Below are 27362 nucleotides of genomic sequence, written 5' to 3' on the forward strand. Positions count from 1 at the left end.
GCGGTCCTCCGAGCAAACCATCACAACGATCTATAGCTTCTCTCTTCCCAACGCGCAGAAGTATTGTTCGACGATGCTCTCTTCGTACGATTTCTTCCTTAGATCGAAGGTATTTTGTAGATAGTCCATTTCCCCCGTAGATCGCTACACGTCCTCAGGGCCGGTGTTTTAACCGCCGATCAACAGCCATGGTAGGATCACGGTGACGCAAAGGGCCGCCAAACAACTGGCGCACATCGCCAGCGGACTGGCAGCTGCCTCCGGTTCCGTTTCGACTGTGTAATCCTCGTCACGCTCGAACTCGCGGACCTCCACGTCGCAACGGAAACAAACGCGGGTCGTCTTCGTATGGGTGCTGTCCCGTCGCATCAGCAGAGCCGAGCCTTTCCGTTCGATCTTCCATCCGGGCTCGTGGAGCAGCATTCGCGTCATTTTTTCGATGTGAATCGTTCTGGGATCCAGGGGACCGATATCGATGATCCTTCAGCTGGATGACTCTTCGTGAACTGTCGCGTGTCCCGATGACGAGCAGCTACTACTGGTTGCTTTCGCTTCGACGCTGCCACCGGCTAATTGTATCGCTACCTGAAAGACAAGACAAAGCATATGAATGAGAGGATGGTCTCCCGCGTGCCATGTGCTCTGACATATCGCACGCACAATAGACCCCGAAGAGAGATTTACAGGGAATGCTGGGCCAGAGGTAGGGTTTGTAACGGTTCCGAAAATAACTTTTTCGAACTGTTATTATGAAGGTTCTGATTGAAAGAGTTATGAAGAACTTTTATTTTAAATAACTGTTATGAAGAACCTAAATTTCAGACTATATTCAGTTTCGATTCAGTAACGATTGTACATGATATGCATGCAAGCATATTTAGGAAGTAGAAACTTTCACGAGGAACTTCTTGTCCAACTCTCATCGAATCTTTACTGTAGTCTGAATCTTTATTCTTGATTCTTAGAGATATTTTCATCTTGATTCTTCACAATTGTTTCAACAGCCTAAACCGATATCATAACAGTTTTCAAGGCCTGGCCAGGGGGTCTTTAATCTCTGAGCTCCAGAGGAGCTCTAATTTCCGTGAAAGACACGCGCGCGTAATCTAATCTACGTTCTCGTGCTACTCGCGATATACGTATGTATTACGCGACACAGGGCTGTGTTATCGGTGGCCAGATATTGGTTTGGGAACAGGCGAAGCTTTTGGATCGATGGTGACATTAAACCTTGGGTGAGATGACCCGTGAGGTTACTGGATGTTGGGAAACTTGAATCTTTGTTAGGGGACACAATGGTCTCTGTTCCAAGTTGATTGTGCCTCGTGGAAGCATGGAAATAATTGAATGGAGGTCTAGAAGAAGGGTGTATGTTTCAAATATATAAGAACAATGATTTTTATACCCAACATTATGTTTGCAGTTAATGAATTACTTTCCTGTTGTTGGACCACTATGCACTTTTCGATGTGGAAGAAGAAAAGTGTTAATTTTGTAACTATCGAAGAAGTTGTGAATTCTCACAGAGCCATCGTGTTCTGAAAAATTAGTTTCAAACGATTCGAGCCGGAAATTACTCCCACATCCACCGGACACCCAGCAACTATCAACTGTTGCCAAAAAGTGGAAAAACCAGATTTCGGAACATAAAGAACTTAACGAATAGACTATCAAAAACATTATTCAGATGGCTTAAAAAAAACTAGTTTCGCGCCTAGGATAAGTGCATACAATTAAACATAAATTATATTAAAAACTTCCAGTGTAATATGGACGAAAATGAAAAAACTAAACAATTTATACAACACAGTTAGCAGAACTCTGGAAACATTTCTTGTATAATTAATTTTAAGTGTCTCTGATGTTGTGACGTAAAAGCCAACATTTTATATAAGAGAAGTAGTAAAAACACAGTGAACACGAGGTAACGATGGCGAGCGACGTTTTAGAGGAAATTACCTAACACGTTGGAGGTTCAATGTTTGCGTTTTTCGAATCCAGTGGAAACGGAAGGGAACTGGAACAGAACTTTTTAAACGTCTCCGGAAGAATATACATGCATCGACGATCATGGACATTTATCAGACCCGACCGAAATGGCATGGATCAGTGCGTCGCCATTGAAAAGAAGAACATTTCGTATACGGCAGGCCGATAGTTACGATGCCGGAAGTGCATCATGCAAAAAACTGAGTCGGGGGGAGGGAATGCGAAAAAACAAACACTGTTGTTCCCCCCTGGTTTCTAGGGGGGCGTTTTCACTCGCGTGAAAGATCAGCCGGAAGTTGGAAAAACGGTCACCCAGTTGCAAGACGAACGAAACACTGTTCGCCAACCAGGAGATTACAAGCGTTAAAGATTAAAGCGTATCAAATCCGATGCACTTTGCTCCCATGGATACGTCAATGCACTACGCGACGACACAGGAAACAAACACCACTGACTCGTACATACACCTCGTCGATTAATGGTCGTGGTTGGCGTTTCTTTGTTCGAAAACCAGCCCCGGGTCAGGCAACATAATTTGATGTGCGTGAAGTTAGCCGCCCATTTTGTGAAAAGTTAAAAAATAATTGTTGCACTAGTTTGTAGTGGTTTCGTACCGCCGTGTGCCGTTGAGAGTTTTCTGAAATTCGAAAAAGTTTTCGAAAAAAATGGAAAAAACTAATTTCTTGTACTAGTTGCACCGAACATTGTACCGTTCGAAAAAGTTGTTTAACAACATTGGCTTGAAAGAAAAAGCGTAAAATAAAAAATATTACGAGCACCCATCTGACACGGCATAATAATGAAGACTCTGAAATGTCAGGGAATACTCGCCTTTCCTCCTACTTTAACAGTTAATTCACTAGCTCGCAGCGAATTTTTCGTAATTTTTCTTTTCGTATGAATTCTTAACGAACCCTGTTCGCATCTTCTAAAAATAGTAACGGAATTACTAATTCTAACGGTTACTACTCTTATTTCTCTCACTGCTCGACTTCCACTCCTGGGATTTCTCTTTTACGAGCCTCACTCGCGCGCAAACTTAATCTCCAAGGCGAAAAAGAAACAAAACACATGAAAGTATAAAAGTTTCCTATATTCTACAGACAGCGAGAGAAGTTCGACACGGTTGGCAAAAGTTCGTTTCGCCTAATGATTTTCGAAATGTTACTCGGAAAATTCACGAGTCTTTTAATGCGGTCATCAAAAACTTCCTGCGAACGCTCGTGTTCGAAACGGCCTTCGGCGCGCAATTTGAAGGAACGCGATGGAAAACGAAAACCTGAAAAAAAAAAACGTCCTAATTTTTTCTTCTTTTCGTCGTGGTTTAATGGGGCCATTTCTGTGGAGGCAAAACTACGAAACTCCGTCGAGCGCTCGCGCGCGACTGGAAATTTCGTTAGCAGGTGCTCCGGTTTTATGGGCATTTAATACGCAGATACTGATGCCGCGGGCGCTTCATCAACTTCCCTGCGCGCGCTGAGAAACGAGAATTAATCGAAGTAACTTCAGCCATTTCGCCGTGCAGCCTCCGACAGAGGGTGGAAGCCACCATCACCCCCCTTTCGCTTAAACCCCCGAAGCCGGAACTCGACGAAACTTCGCCCACGGTGTTCCCGTGCAATTCCGTGCACGTGATGCCCCCGTACGATTACAACGCAAACACCGACCGCCACCGGGAAAACTGTTAATCCGGCCGGAGACGAACACCGATACGATCGATAACGTTCGAGTTTGGAAATTTTCGAAACCTTGTCGCGGGCAGAGTTTCTGTAGCGAGTGTGGGTGGATCCTCTCGGATCAGACGAACAGCTGGAGCGAGGGGTGGGGGGTGTAATTCAATCGACTTGGCGATCGTGAAAATTGATTCCTGACGATTGGAGATGGTTAGCATCGGTTTTGGAGTGGTTGGTTATGCAATGGTTAGCATCGTGAATTGAATAATATTTTGAACGAACAGAATGTTGGAGAAGTAAATTTGCACACAGTGTTCTTTAGCGAATTTTGCGCGGAATTATGAGTAGGTTTCCAAATGAAAAGTTATATTGAAACTTTATATAACTATTTAAAAACAAGAGAAAATGTAGAAATTTCTTCCTTTTCTTAAGTATCACATTCAGTTCAGAATAAAATAGAGAAAAGTCGTTGGATCTGATGAAAGTTTTATCTTTCATTGTAATTTACTGACTCTTATAGACCATAAATACATAAAATCTGCGATCTAATAATATCGATAATTTCAGCTTAAACAGATATGGATGTGGAGATTAACGAAGAATGTAACATCGAACGGGACCGATCGATTTTGCGGGGACGGATAAATCTTCGATCGATAGTCGCCCTGAATTAGAAGCCACGTTTCTCGAGGAGAAACGGTCCATCGATAATAAGCCGTGAAAACTGGTCAAGAGCCATTAAGTCCCGAAACGGGGAACTTTCATCGCGAGACGACCTTCCACCGGCGTGGTCTGCGCCGAGTTTTGCCCCAGTTTCGACTCTCCGGCGGCTATTAGTACCGATTAGATGGAGTTTAAGGCAACGTCAAGTCGAGAACCGGACGAGGCAGGGAACGTTTTTTTTTTTCGACGAACTCGAACGGTCCATTAGGAGAAATAGACGACGTACACTCGATACGGGGCCGTGTACCGATGTACAGGACGTCTCTAAAAGTGGGTTACGAAGTACATTGAAACTTGGACACATTAAAGCTTTAAGCTTCACCTGATCACTGCTTTGCTTCTCCAAATGGTACAATTATTTTAACGATAGCGTTAAACTCTTTAAGGACGAATTCGTTAAGACCAGAAGAAATATTTTTTTCTTTATTTTTCAGGTGTATTTAATTGATATACATATATATTTATAAATCGTAACAACAATCGATTAGTAGAGTACCCTGTTTGGTTGGGGAATTTTCTAGTGAATATTTCATTACAATTTCGGAATGATACTCGAATGAAAGAAAAACTAAACATACACATACGTGTCCCTGAAGAGGTTTAATAAATCTGAAAGTATGGTCGACTATTTTGAAACGGACTTACTTTAATGAACACTTGCACGACCTCTGAATGTAACCCCTTTGTAACATCGCGTATAATATTAACGAGGTATTGTGCCAACAATCGATCATAAATAGTAGGTATGATTTCTCTGTGGTACAATGTTACTACTTATAAAAGTTTCGATCGCGACTTTCTACAATATTTCAGACGGAAATGTATTAAGCTTCCAATTAACTGTGCCGACTCCATTCTAATTCCTGGATTCCAAAGAGAAACGAAAATACGTAATTTAAGCTCTCGAATTAAAATCAGGTCGCGGTACACAAAAGCTCGCGGCTGGTTCATTACGTAACGTTCTGAAACGTTAACAAGGCCGTGTAACAACCGATAGTCGAATAAAACAAAATCGAAACCGCACGTAAAATGACATTTCACGTGCAGCAACCCGACAGACCTCCAACAACGACCGTAATGACACGTCGTGGTTCTGACTCTAATAATAGCTGTGTAGCAGTGAACTTTGCTCGAGTGAATCGATCGCTGAGCAGCTCATAAATCCTTCCTCCTTGTGCGCGTACAATCTGTCGGGGAACAAAAGAAGTTTCAACGCTTACGGGGTTGAGAGTCCTCGCTGAACCGAGCGAAAAAACTTCCCCGATCAACGTGAATCGATAAATTAATTGTTTCGTAATTCGAGACGAGTGAACGACGAGCAAGAATTACGTCGACGAACCGGCTGATGTGATTCTTTATGAATGGAGTAGAAACAAGAAAATTTAAAATACTCTCCTATACTAGAGATGGGCAAGATCATTATCTAGGTACAGAGTTTCGAATAACGAACATAGAAGATAAAAAAAGTAGTTAGCCATTTTTAATTACTTAAATATGGAAGTTCCAAATTTTCATAATAAAATAATATTACTTCTTGGATAAGTGGAGCACTTGGCGAACAATTTACTCTCGTCAACTGTTTAAAGGTCTTAGATACTGATGTTTTCACTTATGTATTATCCGAATAAAATTGTGCCCAACTCTATAATTACATACTCTGAACCGAAATGACTGCCATTTTACCAGGTGAATATTAACTTCTCGGTTCAATTGGACACCCTGTCTGCCCTACGAGTCGATATCCTCCAAGGTCCCTCCACCCTGAAGAAGCAACCACTTTAGGGAAGAGGGGCGATAGGCGGAAGGACGTTATCGCGTCAGAATCGTGGGGAAAACAAAAAAGGGGAATGGTGGTAGGGTGTACAGGGGGTGGAAAAAAAAACATCAGGAAATTCCATTACGCCGGAACAACGCATTGGTCGGTGGACCGGAATTGAGAAAACGGAATCAGAGGAAGCGTTTCGCGGCCGCTTTATCCACGCTTCGCTTTGTTCGTCGCCCGCTGAAGGGCGTAACCAGATTCAGTAACAACACCGGTAACGTGCCTCTCTGATCAGCAAAACCCGGAAGCTCCGGGTTACGTCATTCTCGCGGGATTCAAATGGGACGGAAGAAAGAGAAAGGACAGCCGTATTCACCCCTCCATGATTACGAAACTCCCCACCCTCCCCACCACCCTTCCCTAGGCCGCTAATTATTCGAGAATACAATACCGGAACACTGTGGTATTGCCATCGTCGCTGCCACGAGCTTTAATCGGATGAAATATCAGGCATCGGCTGTGAAACGAAGCTCCGCCCGTGCGACGGGAGGATGGTACGGGGGTTATTAAAGGGAACCACTACTGTGAGACTTCAAAAAAATCTATTATTGTTAAATGCATCTTCTGAAAGTATGTTTTTTTTGTAAGGGGTCTAGAAGATTAATCGTATATTAAAATTTCTGCATGTTTTTTTATTAATTTTTTTCTTAAATCTTTTAAGATATTGTACTAAAACTAGATAATAAAAGTTTTATGTGGAAACTGGAAATTATTCTTGAAAAAAAAAATTCTTAAAAAAGGCTTATTTTCGTGGTCGCCACAGTGGTGTTCCCCGTTAACGTCCGTGTGAAACTCGTAATTGGATAAAGCAGTCACTGATACGAGTATAATAGGAAAAATTACCAGATCTCTGGCTGGTCACGTCCAGATTCGGAACGGTTTACAATCGTCGGTCGTTAAGCTCCGACTTTTGATCCCTGGTCGGGCAAATTTCATTTCCATTGCAGGGGGGAAATGGAACGCCGGAGGCAATAAATATGTAAAATAAAGGAGATTCGATGCAGCCGGATTGGATTTAATTGAAATCGCTCTCGGTCGTGTATATAACGGAGGTATGTACCAAGAAAATGCTTTCGAACGTCCATTTCGAAATGCAATCTGTGTAACAATTAGATTTTTAGATTTCTCGATGGAAACGAAACTACTGTTCGGTTGACTGTTTGTAATAAATATTGGTGTAAATTTTCATTGTGAATCGTGACACTTTATAACAAATCAAATTTTGTCAGTGAAGGAGATATGTCCGTTCGTCCATTTTACATTCTCTACGTTAAAAAACTAATACGTTAACACTTTATTAAACGGCGGCCTATTAATAGACTTTTAAATTTCAGTACTCATGAATACGAAGCCTATTAATTCATCCTCAAATCAGGGTTAAAGAAGAAATTGTTACGTTACTGTATCAGAGTTCATGTTATCTTTCATGAATGTAATTTGTTACTGTGACTGAACTATTTAATAACAGTTCCTTGGCGGTTGATCGCTATACAGATAATGTGTTAACCTACTCAAAAGAAATTTTCTCTTTTTCGATTATGGGGACGGTAGAGTGAAACGGAGTAGATTCAGCAGGTCCGTGATCAGACACACATTTCGTCCATCCAGGCTATTTCTCTTCGGGACAATTTTAATTACTGGGGGAAAAAGTGGAACTCTTATCCTTATTCAATTATAAAGCCGTCTAAAGGATCACTCCAGCGAAAGGAAGCTGCAAAAACGTTCAACTTCACGAGGGGACACATCCCCTTTAATCGTCAATGAAGAAACAAAGCGAACGTCATAATGTTTGCTTCGACAGGGCAATCAGACTTTCCTCATTGAAGTTATTCCATGTTAACTCTACAACGAAACAAGCCGATCTACTTTAATCCGACAGAACTAATTTTTTATTCAGCAGAAAAGCACATAGCACTCACTAATTCTGATAAATTTCAACGTCGAGACGCAGAAACACTCTTTATTTTCCCGCCGATGAAATCACTGCTTCGTGTCGTCAGCGAACGATAACAGATCGAGGAAACTGCTATTTTCTCATAGCTGAAAATCGTCGATGACGTAAAAAGTAACGACCGCGACTGAAATGTGCGTCAATTACGCAAATAACGGAGACGTCCGAGCGATTTCTTCAAACAACACTCGTCGAACTAGCTTCGCAGCTGAACAGAAACAAGCCTCGACCAAAAACCTCAGTCAGCCTGAAACTACCGTGACCATGAACCTTGTGCCTATTTTCAACGAGGAAACAAAATAGAAAGAATTCCTTACATTTCGTAAAGTTGTCCGAAGAAGAATTGAGAAAAAGTAAAAAAGATGAAAAAACGTTCCTTTCACGAGAAACAACCCATTATATCTCCGACAGATCTCGACTCCGACAGATCTCGACTCTGCCAGTACCTTTAATGGCAACCTTGTGTCGAGTTAAATCAATGCTTCGACGATAAGCAGTTTCACAAGCTTTCATCGACCAAGCTGTTCCCTCTGCAAAGCGACACGATCGCGACCGGCAAACCTTGAGAATTTTGTTCGTTTCACCTGCTAGTCGTCCCCGTCATTCTAGTAAACTATACAGTTTAAACATTAATTTTTCTACCTGCATCTCGAAAGCAAACCTCGCTGATTTTGTATTCTTGTTTTTATGACTTCCAGGTTTACATTTCACCATCGCGAATTTCACAAACGGACACTTATATTGACAGCACATATATAACTAGGTATGTAAGTTTAACTAATTATACCTTCAAAACTATCAAGTAACTACGGCCATTATTTCACATGTATCATTAGAAATGTGTATTTTATCATCCTACAAAAGATAAAATCGACGTGCTACAGTCCTTCCCTTGTAAGCGTATGCAGAATTATTATAAACCACGGGTCAAAGGATACGTCAACGGTAATCAATGATCTACGGTCCATTCAACTATCCTCCCAACGTTTCTGAATCCACAAACGTTCGCATTATTAGATCGGAGCCGGTGAAACGGGAGACACTCGTTAGTCGGTTCATCAAGTTAATTCCATTCGAAAATTTCTGCTCCCGTGGATGGGAAGGTAATTGGCTCTCGACTTTAAGACGGCCTAATAAGGAGACGACGATATTCAGAGGCATGGTCCGAGTACTCGCGGCGAACCTTCCGCACGGATACACCTCTAGCTACAGGAGGGGGGAGGAACAGACACATCCAATTTAGCAAATTGCAGAATAGGCCTGTGTTTGTACTTGACTCAAGACCTTCCCGAGCCGGTTCTTCCAACGTTCATCAATACGACAGCTCATAATGCATTTTTGACAGACTGTGAAAAGGAGGAGCATTGAAGCTTCTTATCGTGAATACACTCCCGTTCATAAGTATTGCGACACTTATGGAATATACAGAAAATGTCATCAGGCATTACGAAATAACAATAAATATTGCTTAGGGAATATACAGTAAATGTTGCAAGGTATTGCAAAATTACTGAAAGTCTGAAATAAATACTGTTCAAGAAATCTTAACTGACTTTAAAATAAAAAAAAAGTTCACTTTCATGTGACCTCTACACATTCACACAGAAAAAAGTTACAAAATTTCTTTCTGGTCTTAATAAATTCGTCCCTGAGGAGGTTAACAGTAGTCTGAAACATTTTTTAATATCGTCAATAATTTCGGAGGTATTCAAGTGGATCGATTTAAACGAGACACTCTGTATATCAGTCTCATAATTTTGAAATAATTCTTAAGGGTTAAAGGGTTATTTTATCACAGACAACATGCGCAGCCAAAGGTATAACAGATTCAGTTCCCCTGGGGAAACTAATCCTCCTAACAGGAATCACTAGATGCTCTGCGAATACAGTCCATTTGTCGGACGCTAATTCCCACAGACAAGCATTCTCAGTGTGTCCAACGTCCAAAATATCGTGTGTGTCTCTTCCATGGAACGAAATCCTCCAAAAACCGTGCTGATAATAAATTAACCAAAAGGGAAAAATACATGGACAGGACCGAAAGGCGAATGCTAATTAACCGGCCTTTCACGACGCCAGTCAAAGATTTTATTTTAAACCTTGCCCTCTCCCCCCCCCTTCACTCCTTCCAATGGTCTCCCAAAAGGCACGTTATTTAAACTGCCCCCGCGGGGCAAATTGCTCGAGCTCTCGACGCTGGGACCTTTTAGCGTGTCTCAGAATGCGGAAATTTACACGTTATTTGCATATCGCTCGCTCGCTGGTCGTTAAAGAAAAACGTGAACCCGTGTGCGTCCCGCGAGGTGAGTCGCGGTATGAACTCTAATGCATATATGCATTTCTTTTTTCTCTCACTCTCTCTTTTTACCTCGAATCTTGGCCGAGATTTCTAAGGCGCGAACTGTTGTTTCTGAATGTCGCAACGGACGATACTGTTAGCGTTTACGAGGCCAATAAAAAATTGTATCTGCGTCACACCAAGTCGAGTGAATGTTTTCCCATCGATCGGGTGGACGCCGTATTTCCAGCTGGTCGAAGTTTAGATTTTGAATGTGTTTTTGCGGTCGGAACATGGACAATGAGTACATACTATTGCGAAGATACGCTGGATATGTGTTTTCAATCGAGCGAAGAAACAAAGAAACAACTGTAACGCAACGATTCCGCGACAGATTTTGCAAACATCGACAACGTGCATACGAAAGCAACACGTCACTAAAAATTTTGCAACGGCAAGGCCATCATCGCCTGTGTGCACCGAGTTCGATAGAATTTTATTCGAGGAATATACAGAAATAAAAAAGTATCTCTTCGAGCAACTGATGAATAAAGATAAAATATTTATAGGGTTCCTAAGACCCCACCTTACCAGTTAAGGGTGAACAAACTGTCCATCAGAAATACACAATTACCCTTAACTTGTGTAATTATGCAAAAAATATAGATAAAACCATAAAATCGTGAATTTAGATGCAGATGGCTCTGATATAATTTCATCGCCCACTCTGAATACATCGGTATGTCACTGGTAAGAGCCTCGATACGTTCCAGAGCCTTTTGTTCGCCAACTATGTCACCATTTTCCCCCGTAAACGGGCGCATAAAATGCATTTACACGCGGTCTAAGTGCAACACAGCGCGGAGTGTCGCGGTTGCGACAAAGTGGCCGAGAACCGTGCCGAAGGATTCCATTAAAACCGCAAACGGAAACGGAAAACGCCTGTCACCAATTCCACAGCAACGAGATTGTTGCGCGGTCACGGTCCTCCTGTTTCGATTCGCGAACGTGTTTCACCTCTTTTCAGCAACGGCAGAGTAACACATCGGAGTGGACAGCTGCAACCAGATACGATAATGGGATGATTCATGAGAAATAACTGCACAAGACGGTTAATTAATACGCGATAAACTGCGCGATACACTGGGAACACGCACTATCCCGCGAAGAACAACACTATACCGAGCCGTTCAGAGGCCAAAGTAGACTGACTTCACTTTTTGAATTTTTTTTTTTTTTTTTAATTTTATTGCCGAACCACTTGCGTTGTCCTTAACTTTGCATATTCAACGCTTTAACAAATTCTAAAAGTGCATCAAAATTCTGTCGCCGGTTATTATCGAACTGTTGTCCGGAAGGATCCGTAGTTTTACTAATATAAAGTAGATCTCCATGTTTTAAGTTGAGAAGTTCAAGTATTTCCCCCAGAAATAAATAAAAAATGAAAAAATAGGTCTGTTTAATATCGATATTTTTGATTTCAAAATAACAAGATACAAAATATTCAGAGTGAGTCCATAAGAACTATTACCTAAAATAACTCCTTACCTATTGGTTGTATCACCAAACATTTTAAATACGTTTAAATATTACATTTAAAGGGACTCATTGAATGAAGGCAATTTGATTTTTCCATATCTTACATTTTCTGAGATCTGGTCGTTAAAGGGTTAACATAAATTTTTTTGATAATTTCAGTGAACTTCATCACATTGCCAAATGAACAGTTTATATATACATCGAAGAGCAATAGGATTCTACACGCGAATCGGAGACTGGTAGAATTTATCGCGCGTATTCGGCAAAACAAACGTGAATCTCTATGCTGGACGGTGTTGGTCAAGACGTGTGACGCGTGGACGTTAGTAAACAGGCAAAGTTACAGGAAAATCGCGTGTCTGGCTATAAATAGGTGCATCTACTTCGCGCGTGTCGAAACGCTGCAGGCACCTACAACCGAATCTGTTATTGATAAATAGACGCCTGGATGTTTATGCTGATTCGCGTGTTTTCTAGGCTGAATTTATGAAAACCGAAATGAAACGAGAGGTCACCGTTTGTATTAACTGTTTCCGTTTCCCGAGAACGTACGTGCATACGCGGTTGTCTGGAAAATTATAATAAAGATGATAACGCACATTCTTATTGTTATGCAACGTCGATGGAATAAATCGAAGATGTGATAAAACGAATATGGACAAAATTGGCATTTACAAGTACAGTTCTCCAGGTGTAACGCTGCCCTTTTAACACTTAACGGACGGGCCACGTAGATTTACGTTTTTGCTTGAATTTTTATCAAAAATAGTGTTGATTTAATAAAACTGCAACGCTTGAAAACCATGCATACATGTTTATTTAATTCTCTTAAAAAATGTCCGGAAACCGAGAAAGATAGAGAAAAAACAACCCGTCTGTTAAGTGTTAATGAGGTTTAGCACACTAATAGAGCTTAGAATTCTCAAGCCAATTATATTTCTTTCAGCCATATATGGCCATTGGCTTACGAAATATTTCATGTTCAGTGCCGAGGAGCCTTCGAACACTCATCGAGGATTAACTGTACACATTTTTACAGAACCAACTGTTTTCCTGGTTACATAGTGGCAAAAACCTTCACCAGCCCGAAATAAAACACCTCCACAATCTGTTTTGTTCCCGGAACGTGTGAAGTTTCGATTAAAGAGGATTAGTTTCGTCATCGTCGCGTTATATTTTCCCCGGGCCGTACGTGACCACCAAGCGCCGCTCGCAAGGCTCGAACGTAGCTGCGAATCCCGCGGAAACCTTGACAGAGGAACCACGACAAATAATCTCGTTACAGGTATCATCGCAATAGCATTAGCAATTTGGCTCGAATCACCTTGTCAAGCTTCCCCCGGTGAATTCGTCACGCCCATGGAGAGGGGTGGGTCCCCGGTGTTTTCGCCGGCAATTACTCCCGGTACGCGAGATCCGCGTCGTGAATTATTCATGGGGCTTTCTGGTCAAGAGACCGGCGCAAATTTCGGCTCCGAAAACCGTCAACATCCGTCGCGATTGCCTCGCCAGAAAACTTGGAAATATTTACGGAGTCCATGTACGTATCCCCCTCGATCGAATCTCATTACAGATTCGTTCACGATCACGTTTATTTTTTCTTTGTGGAAAGATATCTCGAATGATCGATCGTTCCCATTAAACGATTCCTCCCTCTCTCTCTCTCTCTCCCTCTGTGTGTAATATATAGGAACAAATGGGAGCAACCAACTCGTAATAAGTTTCTAACTTGCGTATTTGATCGATCGAGTTGTCCTTTGTTTTTATGGAATACACGCAAGTCTTTTGAGATTTGTGTATCGACTGACTCGATCCTACTCTTGATCCCCGTTCTTTATTAATACTAGAACTACCAAACTCATAAAAATGACGGAATTCAGATTCGTTAAAACACATTTTAACCTTGAAGAAATGGTTTCACACAGGAGGACCGAATATCAGCAAAAATGAAAAATTCCGAATCATCGAAGTCCCCTACAAATCTGAAGAGTTTGAAAGAAAACAGAAATCAAAATTTTCTGGGTATGTATACAAGAGAATAAAAAAACACATTTAAACCTTGAAGGGGTGGTTTCACCCAGAAGAACCGAATATCAGCAAAAATGAAAAATTCCTCTATACTTCCATCGCAGTCCCCTACAATCCTGCGGAATTTCAAACCAAAAAAAGTCGGAATATCTGGGGTATCGAGTTTCCCAAGCGAAATTTCTTGCGAGCCAGCGGTCTTACTTTGAATAGCTATCAGCGAACCACGCGTTCCACCGTCAGTCCGGTCCCATTATCGGAGAATCTGCATGTCCACCCCCGACACGTCACGACGAATTTGTTCAATCGTCCAGCAGTTCGCTTGGGGAAGGTGGTGGGATCGACCAGCGAACGAAACTCGCGTAAATCCCCGGCGAAACTTGTGCACAGAGCCCGGACATACACGTTTACACGTTGGGAAGCGTCGTCGCGGCGCAGTTTACTCGGCCAGAGAGCCACGGTCGATATTAGCATCGCAACTTGGAGAAGACTCGTCGAACGACAATACTCAACTTGCAATATCGCTTCGAGAAAGACAGAGAAAAAGAGACAAACGTAGGTGGTGGAGGAGAAGGGGAAACGTAAACAACGATACCCGAGCGTTATTGACGTTCCACACTGTCGCCATCGATAAAATTCCGTCCAGGCAATTATCGAGCCCGTTTCTCCACCGCAGAGATTAAGTTTCGATTGACGACTGACAATGCCTCGGGTACACGTTCATTGCCATGGCGACTATCGGCCGCATGCGCCCGCCCCACTGTTTCAAATTCACGATATACAGGGTGTTAAAAAAAACACACACACACTGTACTGAGTAAGAAAGACTTAATAAGTCAGAGGATCAATTATTTCTGAGACATAAACATTTTTGTATGTTAACATCATGATTGACTTACTATTGGCTTTTCGATATTTGCAGGTGTTCCACGTCTCCTCCTTCAATTTCCATAGACAATTGGTATGTTCTTCTTACAGAAATCGCGAACTCCCTCGAAAATGTCATATCTCTGTCGAATTATTCGACAAGCATGGTAGATTCAATTATGTGATTCTGCTAAGTCATTAAATGGTTTTTTTAACACCCTGTATATTACGGAAGTACATACTACCACCTTCCTTCCCGCCCCCAGGGGGTTGGAGTCGCGCGCAAATGTACAAGGTCGCGCGTCTGACCCAGAAAAACAATGGCTGAATGCGCCAATGCGCGTGATCCCGATGCCGCATTCCGGGCGACTTTCAATTTTCTCGCGACGAATTCCGCGCGATTTTTGATCGTAAACTTCGAAATTGGAGTACAAACGATTCATGGGACGAACAGACGAGAAATAGAAAATTCACAGAGATCTATCAGAAGTCTTCAGCAATCGAACGATACAACACCGAATCTCTATTGAAATTAAGAGACTAAAGATTCCCAAACGTGCACTCAACAACAGAACCGAATACAGGCAAGACACGACCACGGTTAAAGATCCACAAATCCCATAAGCTTCACGAGAGATCTTCGATCTAAGGTACGATACATATTGGATCGGACGAAAAGTTTGTGCGTCTTTGGTGAGACGACTTTGTACCACAAGAATTTATCGAAGATGGTATTAAGAAATTCGTGGAACAGTGGAAAAGAGTAATATAGACACTAATGGAAACTATGTCATTCGTTAAATAAATTAGTTTCCGTAAAAACAATAGAATGGTATTTATTTAACCTCTTCAGGGACGAATTTGTTAACGCTAGAAGTACCAGCATTGAATGTATATTAAATTAAATTGTATAATAAAATAATATACTAAAATAAAATAAAATCTGTAGTAAATTAAAAGCTAACAGAAATTCCGTCGAAAGCACCATTATGATTTCAGAAATGGTCAAATTCACTATCTAATCAATCTGTAATCCGTTATTTTGACGGGTTTGATAATTCTAGGATTAATAATCAGAAAAATATGCTTTCGAAAAGAAAAATTAAATGTACACATACATGTCGGTATCCCTCAAGAGGTTAAAATAAAAACGCACGAAATTTCCATTCACCGTGATACTCACTATCCGACACGGAAGCGTGCAATGACAGCCGTAAGTATATTCCGAACCGTATATCGTAGGGGTAGGAGGTTAAATGGCCCTTGACGTTAGCACCCACCACGTACCTGTGACAGAAGGCAGATGAACACGCACACACGGTGATGGATAGCAAGTGAGACACGTGAGTCCTTCTCCAATACGGAAACCAGAAAGCCGTGTCGTGGCCAAGGCAAGCCGTTATGTATGTATACGCGTCGACACGCTGTGTCGCACGTGGAATCGTTTCACGGTGTGGCCTCGAGCGTGGGATGTCTCTCTTCGTGTATGTAGATATGCACACGTCGTGCACGGTGCGTGCAAGGGAAGCACGGGACCCGCGCGTCCTACCTCAACCACGTCTGACACGCGAATGAGCACCCGCGGAAGAGCGATGTCGCGAGAAGGCGCGGGAGAGAGCCGCCAAGGGGAGGAAGCTAGAGAACGCGCGCGGCGCAACAGACGAGAGAACCTCCGACCGGTCGTTCGCTATAGACTGACCGTGATTCGTCGGTTTCCCTTAGGACACGCGGCTGATTGGTCCACAAGGCCCAGCGGAATATGTGTGTGTGTAATATGTCTACACAGTCAAAATGTGTACACTTGTCAATGTATGCGTTTATGCATTTTCTTGAACTACATTTCGTTTTACACTGACACTTCATGAAATCTTTCTCTGATCATGTTGACTGTTCATTTGGCACTGTACCAAGTGACAGTTCTTGTGTTCCTATTATGCCAAAGTTTATGGGTTATATGATTCATAGGAACAAATACTAGTAAAAGTGTTTATAGAAATTAACTACATTTTTGTTTCTGCATGCTTTTACTAAATCAGAAATGTAAAAGCCTACGAGAAATGTAAAATTTACTAACCAGATCCGTAAATGACATACATTGACTAGAAAATGTATACATTTACTGAATTAACGCTGTTACGTTTTGTCTACGGGTAATCAAACATCGCCGGATCTTGCGACAACTGACACCGTCGCCGAATGGGTCGATAAGCGATAACGGTATCGAAGAAAACTGGTTACACTAGTAGCGAATACCTCTCCCGTGAACATTTCGATGGAGAATATTCAATGGAATTGCCGTTCCGATGAATGGAGACACATATGGATGCAAATAAGAGGGATTTATTATAAACCTCGAAATTCCATGAAACCCAAGAATGTTTCGAGTTTCGAGACTTCAAAACTTTGCATTTTTCTTTCGTGATTAAAAATGTGTGAAACACAGGTTAAAAAAAATATAAAATCGATGAATAAAGAGAACCGTTTAGTAAAAGTGCTTCGACATGGAAACGGAAATATGGATTGATCCATAGAGAATTGGAGACCAGATCTTGATACTCTCGCTGGATAGATTTATAAATATTACAGTGGTTTATCAGGTGGTCTAGACGTTACTGTTTTCGTGCTTTAATTCCACACGTAGCTGATTACTGAAAATAGCTAGAGTATATTTAGATCGTTTCGGAATACCAGACGGAGAGATTTGTAAACTCGTGATGATAGTACTGGACACTACAGGCGAGTACGAAATTTTAACGCAACAGTTCCCGTTGACCTGAATATACTAGTGTTTTCAAATTACAATCTCGGTATCGCGTATCGATCGATCATAACAGTCCCCGATTAGAAAAGATAACCCAGCAAGGAAGAACCATTTCTGTCGATGAACACGAGTGGCGAGCGTAACGGGAAATAACCGACGGTTGTAACACGCGGGAGTGGGTTTTTTGCCAATCAGCCACGGAAAACCGCAAATAATTCGTAACTATCCGCGATGGAAACGCCTAGTAGACGATCGAAACTGCGGTGGAAATAGCCCTCGCCGTGACCACGGATCGCAATTAACCCCGGGAGTGTACGTCAGGCTTGTTGATAGCCGGCTGAACCACTTCGCCGCTATCTTGTTATAGATTAGGAGGAGCCATTGCGTGCACAGCGCGGAAGGCGTGTCAGCCGTAACGACCAATGAGTTGGAAACCGCGAGCCACGGGGAATCAATGCGTCGATAGCGACGAGAGAATCGGAGACAATGTGTATACGAATGTTCTTGGAGGTTGATTCAACTTTCAAGCACTTTCTTCTCCACGAAGACGAGAATCTGCAGAGTCAGTCGAAAGTATGAGATGGGGTATGAAATATTTAACCCTTTCGGTGTTCAATAAAATTACGAAATGTGGTCCAAAAATGTTCCAATTTTTTTATCGCTTAATTTAGTCCCGTTTGTCATAAAAATAGGGAAAACATATATTTTAGATTTATGTACAGAGTGTCCCATGAAAGATGGAATAATCCGCAATATGCCTATTCCTCATGCAAGTACAAATCGAAAACTCCTTTACCGTTTTGTAATCTGAAGTTTCAGAAGATAAAATTTGTATACATAAAATTTGATTTACACTTACAGAAACGTTTTGACTGCCAATACAATTTTCGATAGGAAAAGAAGTTTTCATTTTCGTGTTTTTCATGTGATATAAACTAAGGAATAGTAGAATAAATTGTTTGGCATGGCATACGGGCAAAAGCAGCGAAAGGGTTCATGAGACTACCGTATATATAGTACAAGGCTTTCGTAGATGTCATCTCGTCTTGGGGAAATAATATTCTCCGCCTTCATTAATTACGAAGCTCGAGCACGTACTTTTAAATCGTAATGTAATTAAAATCTTGTAAAGGGTTTCAATTCAATCTATTCGTAGGTGTACATTTCATCCCCTAAAGGAACAATCTGTAACGCAAACAGAAACTTCTGCATTAAGAAACGTCGATTGAAACATTTTTGTCAATCTGATGACCGATTCGTCATTCTGTAATATAAGTAACAATTATAATTATTTAATAATATTCCGATGTTATTACACCATTCCTATAATTAAAATGTAATTATACGGTCCCTGTTCGCGTTGAAAAGTGAATTTAATTATGATTTAAATTATTCAAACCGTAACAGTCCCGAGCATGAATTACGTTAACGAAGTGAAGTGTTCAAAGCGACTAAATTATTCTAGACGAATCCACGCTCCACTTTTGCAATCGAAACCACCTATAATTAGTGCAATCGTGTCTTTAACATCGAGGTCGAAACGTTTATCAGAAATTTTCATGTTTACAGATGCACATTTTATCTTTATTTCCGAATATTACAGCCACGTTCCAATGCACGGTTTTTCATTACACGAGATTGCGTAATAGCCCGATACAGATAACCTTGCTCGAGGTCGCGTCAATACTGGAAAGAATATACGGCAACTAAATGAAAAATTCCTTATCGTGGGACCACGCCGATATCGGGGACGGTCGTTTATTGCCGCCGCCAATATCGACGCTTTCATCGAATTATCGACGTAACAGTTAAAGTGCAATAAGCAACTTTGGCGAAACATTTTTCTGGCGTCGGTGAAATAAAACAAAAAACGGGAAAGAAAGAAAAGGGCACATAAAGGCCTTACTAAGAAACCAGAATTAGGTTCGAGTGAACAAAACTATGCCATCTTAAGAATATTCGAGATTTCTTTCTAACACCCTCAATTTTAATTATACAGAAAATCGGGAAGATATTTAGAACTTAAACTGTACTGTCACTACATATTGAAACCATAGTGAAATACACCTAATAATAAAATAATCCCCTCTCTATTTTGCTCGTACAATTTACCTTGTGATATACATAATTTTCATAAAACACACAAACAAAATAATAAAACGTGTAAGAAAATTTCTTTTGCTCTGTCGCAAACAGGGATCGAATCGAGTATTCCACGCATCTTCAATTCGTCCCTGAAAATATATATCAGAAGTAATATTCCCAAAGGTATTCTAGAGGCAGGCAGCCGGTTATTTACGCGAGGGCTTACAAACCGAGCGTGGACTACGCGGCTGGCAGAGGATTTACATGAGAAATTTCACTATTTCCACCCCATTCCCAGTTTTATGTTCGCCAGCCATTTTGTTTTCTTCTTGCACCCCCATTGAATCCATTCTTCGCCCTCGGAATTCGATTCACTTTGTGTCCACACAATTGTGAACGCTGACCTTGTCGTCCGTCGCGACATAATCAGTCTTCCTACCCACAATTTCATAGTGTAACGTGATAATCGCGACACACGCGTACCTACACACGTTCACGTCACGCAGCTCCGATTTCATGTAAATGAATGCGCGTCGCCGTATCTACTAGGTTGTCGTCAGCGAGCCTGATTACGAACGTCTTCTGCATAAGAACACGAGCAATTAACACTAGAACTACCGACGATAAACGTCAATTTATTTCTATCCGAAACATGACAAACTTTTAAAAATCTACAAATTTATGAACTAATGTCTTCACTTACACATTGCATAAAAAAATTGTAAAAGATTTGAGAAACTAAGTTCTTGTAACATTTTAATTATCTTATTTAATGCGTTCCTCGCGATTGCACGTGGACTCGTTTCAAATTGGCGACGTAGACACGCACCAGAGCTGGGCAATTGGAAGACGTATAGGAAGAAGTCACCGACCCCGACGAATATATACGTGTGGATCCCCGGTCAAATAGGGGCGTTAATCCAATTACCGATTCGTGCGTTGGTCGTGGACCGATGCTAACGAAATTTTTTCTTCGATCTTGACAGGTAAGGAACATCGCAAAACAACTGATTATAATACGGTTTCTTTCAAGTAAGAAGAAAAACAGAGACTGTGGCGAGTGATAAAAAGCCTGCACGACAAGGGATTCAATTAGATCTTTAATGGAGCTGATGTACGGGACACTTATAGCCACTTGCGGTCGCTGGACCTAGCCTACACCTCCGGATGACCTGACCACAATTCCCGTGGGTCTCCCCCTCTTTCACGGTCCAAGATACCACAGAAATCGCGTATACCGTGTTAGAAATTCAGGACAGTTTGAACTTGGCTCGGGTGCAGGGCACCGGCTGAGATTCCGCTGGACGGAACACGTGGCCATCGCTGATCCGGAATTCGTGCATGTTACTTCGCCGCCTTTCCGCCCCACAAAGCACCGATCGATCATTGTTCCGTTCACTTATGATCGGATAAGCTTATTATCGGCAGCTAGTCGAAATCACGTCGAAATTTATAGTCTTCGATTGGTTCGAGAAAATCAAAGGCAACATACACAGTCACTTTGAATATATTGCAGCTTGCTATATTGCCGCGTGAGACACTTCCCCTGCACACATACTTTTCTACAGCCTCGGCAGCAATATATCAAGAGTCAACTGTATTCTGTTAGCGGATCGTAACGTCTGTCGACCGCATAATAAACCAATCAGATACCATTGGACTTTGGCGAAACTTGATGGAAAACAGAGTCATAAAGAAACGTGGTTTAGAATTCATAAATACGAACTCATAAATATGAATTCATAACTATAGCCACAGGAATATTCATCCCACCTTTGGGGTGATCGTTCAACGTCCACTGTTGCGCGATATATATCCGCAATCACAAGGGGACCATTTCGCAACGGTAGCCCCTAACGACGGAAGTTCCGTTGGTTGTTGGAGATCGATATCCCAGGGAGAAGGAGGAGGGGACGGGAAACTACGTCCAGAGATCGCGTGATCGGTCTTTAATGTTCGACTGTGTCCAACTGTCGGGAGCGATTACGATAAGAGAGAGGTGGCACGGTTGCAAGGAGCAAAACGATGAACGGAACCGGTCGAGTTTCACCGACTGCTTCTTCGGTTTGAGGAGCGTTTACGTGGCACGCGGTTAAATGTCCGTTCCGCGGGTATTCAGGGATGGGGGGGGGGGGAGGCTGGTAATTGCCGTGGTTCAGAAACCGAACCAGTTCGTGAGACCAGCGGGTATAATCGCGTACGAAGCGCGACCGATGTAATCACACGGCCACGTGAAATTAGACACGGAATATTTAAACGAGCCCGAGCCACGTGGATAATCTTGTTTTGACATTTCGCATGAACGGGAAGAACTGGTTGTAATGGGATCCGTCCGTGCGTCGTCGTCTTGCTGAAAAGAATATATACCTCGAGCAGGTTGAACGAATACTGGCACCGAGGGACCATTTTTTTTTTTCATTTCAATTTTTACGTCGTTACTGCGAGAACACGAACGAGAAAAAATATTTCCCTCGTAAATGTATTTCATGTTATTTGTGTGTCGCGTGTCAGGCACACGCGTGTATCCAGTGTTTTCACAGTATGGGCGACGGGATCGAAAAACAGTGGCCATTTTTCGAAATACAAAGAATTGTAATTACTTTCACACTGTGTAATTTCGTTCAGCTCGCATGAGGTTGGTCGTTCGTACGCAACGTGCCGACGGATTGAAATTGGAAATCGAGGGGATACGGTGAAAATTTTGGGGAAATTATTAAAACAATAGGATTATATTGATATTTGCGGGGGTGTACAAGCTGAGGGGTTGAATTTGGAGGGATTCTGAAGTACCGTTCTAAAATATTCCCAGCGGTTCTGAAAATAACGTATGAAAATTAAGAACGAAAATCAATTTTGTAACGAGGCTATTGTACGTGTGTACATGGTTAGTCATAAAAACGACAAAGTACCTTATTTCGTACTTACCTTGTTCTCTTTCGTCGACGAAATTGCACAAAACATAGGTAAGAAAGAACAAAGGATTTGCAGAAAACGGTACTCGAGTCGCGGAACATCGTGAACCGTACGCTCGACGCAATGACCGAAACGAATTAAATATAAATTCAAAAAAAAAAAAAAAAATGGAGACACGACGCAGTGGCGAAGGCTGCTGTAAATTGTTTTCTAGCGAAAACGATACATGTTTTGTCAGATGCATGAAATGCCATACGCTGCTGCAAAAATAAAGTTTGAATCTTCTAGATTCCACTCCTGTGATATTTTTTTTAAGAACGCGCCTGTGCTGGAGAATACAGTTGCTGAATTTTAATTAGAAATACTCCATACTCCCAAACATGACACGCTCGCGATAACGAACATAACTGTTTCCATTAAGAAAAGCACGTAAATGTAACAGCATTATCTCATATTAACGATACGGCTTATCAGTTTCGTGAAAAATCGAGAGAGCCAAATTTAATTCGGACACCTACAGGGCTTACGATAAAGTAGTCGTTTATATAATGTCCTACACAGTCCGAAGAATGAACGGGATTGACTGCAGGCCTATTTAATTTCGCAATTTATCGCGGTGAATTTAATTGACGCAAACGTTCGCGCGCTGCCTGGAGGTTCTCAGCGCCATCTAACAAGAACCGTTGGAAATATGTCGTCGATTACAACAGTAAATTATAAAATATACCTGAAATGATAATAATACCGTCGCGATAATAAATTACATTAGATAATTCAAACATACAAGTATTCATTATATGTACAATTAAGAAAACTATTGAATTATCGATTGAAAAGGTCATATAGGAATCTGACGATTAATTTGAAAAATAAAATATTGTGTAGTTAGTGCCATTATGATGGTTCGTTGCTGGTTAAATTCTTCATTTAATAAGCTATATTGCGAAATAATTGATCAGTCGGTAACGAAGATCCCTTTAACTTACACGTTACAAAGAGCCAGCAGCGGCAAGAGCGCCTAATTGTTCTTAATTAAAGTAAATTGAAGGTTACCAGGGGACAAGTATATGTGAACCAATCCACATCGTCGTCCTCCTTTCGACCAATCGTGAGACTCGCTTTTACCGACGACTACCAATCGCCGGGCAAACTTTATCGGCGCTACGAACGCCAATTCGATGTCCTAGATTACGCTAGCCGTAACAGTTCTGTTTTTGTAATCTGAATAATCGTTAATCACAGAAATTCCTGCAACTAAATACGAATGTTATCGTATACTCTTCGAAAGAGTTTCGCTAAAATACATTAAGTTTCATAATTAAAAAAATCTAAACATTTCATACATCTGACACTGTTCTATCGCTGCTTAACACATGACACATAACATTAATGATGAACAATTTGTTTCAATGTTAGAAAAACAGTAAAAGACATTCTAGACTTCGAATAAGAAAAATGGTACAAAGGATCGAAGAGTACTTACCTCGCACGTAGGGACGAAGGCACTAGGTCCATCGAAAGCTGGCACTGGCACTGGAAGTCCTCGATCCTGAAATGGATAAACATTTTTTCGATTTTTTTGTGACCAGTTGAAGGAAAACTGAAAATGCCCGGCTAGCTCAGTCGGTAGAGCATGAGACTCTTAATCTCAGGGTCGTGGGTTCGAGCCCCACGTTGGGCGATTAACTTTTTTTGTTTTTACATTTAAAAAAAACCTTTTACTTGTATCTTTCGACCTCACTTCTTTAAATAAATAAAACCGGAAATATCTGACTTTGCTCCATAATTGCGTTATACATATATACTTACACGAGTCATAATCGTATTAATAAAGATTAATCAATAGGTAACCCTATTGATCAATCTTTATCCACTGTACTGGCTACAAAAAGTGTCCCCAAAAATATATTCACTCAACATCAAGTAACACACTATTCAATCAAATATAAAAGATCAGTGAAGGTAACGACCCCGTGAAACTAAAGTTTCCCTTTACATTTTTTTTTTACTTTCATGGTACTTTCCGTTCAAATATTTCTCCCTCGATTTACAGTCGCCGACTAATAAACTGAACCTTGAAGCTCCTTTAAACATCACCGGCATCCAGCTTCTCCTATTTTTAGGCCATGGTTCGAGTCCGTTCCATAAATAGACAGTTAAAACAACTCCATTAACGTAACCGTTGGTCCTTTCCGATCTATAATGTATCAGAGTACCGCTATCAGCAAGGTTCGCGTGTACCGAGGACACTATTTCCGATCCTCACAGAAATAAAAATAGTCTTCCCTCAAGACGACACACGACCACGTTGGCCGTTTATTTACGAGAAACTCCGAGGGAACGTAAAATTGCTCCAGCGGAGCATTTCCCGTTTCTAAATGGTAACGACAAGACTGTCGGACAGATGTTTCCAAAACGAATAATTCAAAAGATCTAGAAACTTCTCTAGTTTCGTGTTTTCACTCATTTTTATATAGGTTTATGTCTTCGATATCTACAAACTATCATAACAATGTAATATTTATTTCAGAATTCTCTGTGTACTAGATTATAGTCTGCTCAAAACGGAACGATTATTGAAGGTCGCTGAAAAAGAAATGTTTCTACCGTCTGATCGCGACTCATACAAAGGGGAATTGTCTTTTCAGATCAGACAACAATATGTCATCTGCAATAGGAAACGACAAGATTGTACCCGAGTAAAATATCGACCCATCAAATTGCTATATATAAATTCTAATGCGAGCATTCAAATTCAGAGGTCCAATTAAATCGAATATCAAGTTAGAGAGCTCAAGTAGAATAAGTCCGGGAGAGACAGACCAGAAACAATGGACCACAGCCCCAAAACTTTATTTTCTTTATTCTGCAGCTATTTACAAAGATATTGTGTTATACTTATTACATGTGATATAAAAGATCATTCACTGCACAAACCATCCAGTACAATATTTATTATTTCCAAACTATTCGGACATATTTAAAAGTATGGACCATCTCTCCCGGACTTACCCTATCCCTAAAAACAAGTGACCAACCATTCCCTTAAAAATCAGCTTTGTCATTTCCCAATTCCAAAATATCCCTTTGTAGACACACCACGTATACAGTACTTAATTAATTACAGGATTAAACCGGCTCACCTTAACCATCTCCAATATCTCCGCGCACTTGATCCGTACGTTCTGGAACGGGCAGTTGACGCTGAGCCTCAATATCACCGGCAGATGTAACGTGACCAGGCTCAGGTACTTGTTCGCCTGCGCCTGCCTCGGCCCGTCGAGAGCGTTCCCAAGATTAAGCATCCTGCCGACATCGCCGGGCGTGACGTCAGGACTCTCCAGCACACGGCCGCTCTTCGAAGAGACATCCTCGTCCTGCGAGAGCGGTCTCTTGATCTGGCCGGCGCTGAACTTCCTCTCGTCATTCTTGCGCAGATAATCCTGCGTCTGTTCCACGGTCGGACACATCGAACGTACGTCCAGCGGTTCGTCATCCAGCGGATAGATCTCGAAATTCTTCAGTTGCATATCCTCGGCACGATTGTCGTCCGATTGCCTATGATAAATATCATTCACGGTCTCGTTCTCAAATCCATCGAGAGTGTTGAACACAACACCGTCACCCCGATTCCTGATCGTGATCTCCGTTTCATCGAACGAGACATCGTCCCCGCTGTCGTAACACCTACGATCACGCGGCATCAGATCCTTCGGACGTGTGAAATTTAAGTTTCGACCGGCGAAATTCTGGCCGAAATTCTCATCGAACTTCGGGCTCTTCCCGTAGATCCTGGTGTCCGAGTCCAGCTCGTCGTCCTCCAGCTGCTTCTGTTTCGCCCCTTTCACCTTCACATAGTTCTTGGTCCTCGGCCTGTCTTCTAGGCTGACCATCTCGTTCAATCTCTCGTTCGACGACGATCCGATGTATTTCCTCTCGCTCTCGCTGCTCGAACCGAACCGTGTCTCGGCGGAGGTGGTGTCCTTGAATCGGCGGCATCTGTCCTGGGACTCGATCTTGAAACCTTTGCCACCCTCGTCGGAGGACGTCGAATGACCGGAACGGTAACTGTCCACGTCGTATCGTCGCCTCTCGTTCGGCGTACCGTAACCGGTCTCGTTCCCAAACGTCCGACCGTCGACGCAGTCGAACGAACCGGACGGATATTTCTCGGCGCACTCTAAACTGTTCTCCTCGAGGAACGTTTGATTCTCGGTGACGCTCTGCGGGAAGAAACCCTCCGTTCTGAAGGTGTCCTGCAGCAATTGCGCTTGGTGAACGGGTGGCTGGACAGCCTGCGGCGCTGATTTCGTCGGCGATCGTTCGATCCCAATGTCGTATCTAAAAATCGATTGGAAAAAGGTGAAAACTAGAGAAGCCCTCGATCTTAAACGGCCACGATGAAAAATTCGTACAGGAAGAGTGAACGAAAATTATGGTTACGACGGGCCCACCTATCTATCCCCCCCCCCCCCCCCCCCCACGGTTCAGGGTGTCTCACAGCGGGTTTTCTCGGGCCTCTCGTCTAATGAGAGCCGCCGACCCGATCGTTATATCAACATGTAAATATTATCTTTCCCACGGAACGAGCCGCTCCAACGTTCATAAATCATTACGTATTTACGATGTGGGATAGACCGAGCCCCGTACCGCCATCGTCCATGGAGCTCTGCCCCGAAGAGAACGGGCCCCGCGAGTCGGTGAACCTGGTCGGTGCATCATGGAAACGGAATCGT

At 42.0% G+C, this 27362-nt stretch overlaps 2 protein-coding genes and 1 non-coding gene across 3 annotated transcripts in view; 1 reads left to right on the top strand and 2 right to left on the bottom strand.

Annotated features, from left to right (window-relative positions):
- LOC107192188 lies at window positions 1-16329 on the bottom strand. The gene is made up of 2 exons (XM_015581394.1): window positions 16155-16329; window positions 1-585 (listed from the first exon to the last, which is right to left on the bottom strand). Exon 2 carries the CDS (start codon window positions 430-432, stop codon window positions 169-171), a length of 264 nt encoding a protein of 87 aa, XP_015436880.1. The 5' UTR covers window positions 433-585; window positions 16155-16329; the 3' UTR covers window positions 1-168.
- LOC107192189 overlaps window positions 484-27362 on the bottom strand; it is a 27916-nt gene continuing 1037 nt past the window's right edge. Inside the window, exons 2-4 of the mRNA XM_015581395.1 lie at window positions 25770-26967; window positions 24110-24175; window positions 484-585 (exon numbers count right to left, since the gene is read on the bottom strand). Of these exons, the coding sequence (XP_015436881.1) occupies window positions 484-585; window positions 24110-24175; window positions 25770-26967 (1366 nt within the window). The remainder of the gene's footprint in view (window positions 586-24109; window positions 24176-25769; window positions 26968-27362) is intronic.
- Window positions 24235-24307, top strand: Trnak-cuu. The gene has a single exon. It is a non-coding gene; the product is annotated as a tRNA-Lys (tRNA).

The sequence above is a fragment of the Dufourea novaeangliae genome, unplaced genomic scaffold, assembly GCF_001272555.1.
Source record: "Dufourea novaeangliae isolate 0120121106 unplaced genomic scaffold, ASM127255v1 scaffold299, whole genome shotgun sequence".
Classification (NCBI taxonomy): domain Eukaryota; kingdom Metazoa; phylum Arthropoda; class Insecta; order Hymenoptera; family Halictidae; genus Dufourea; species Dufourea novaeangliae.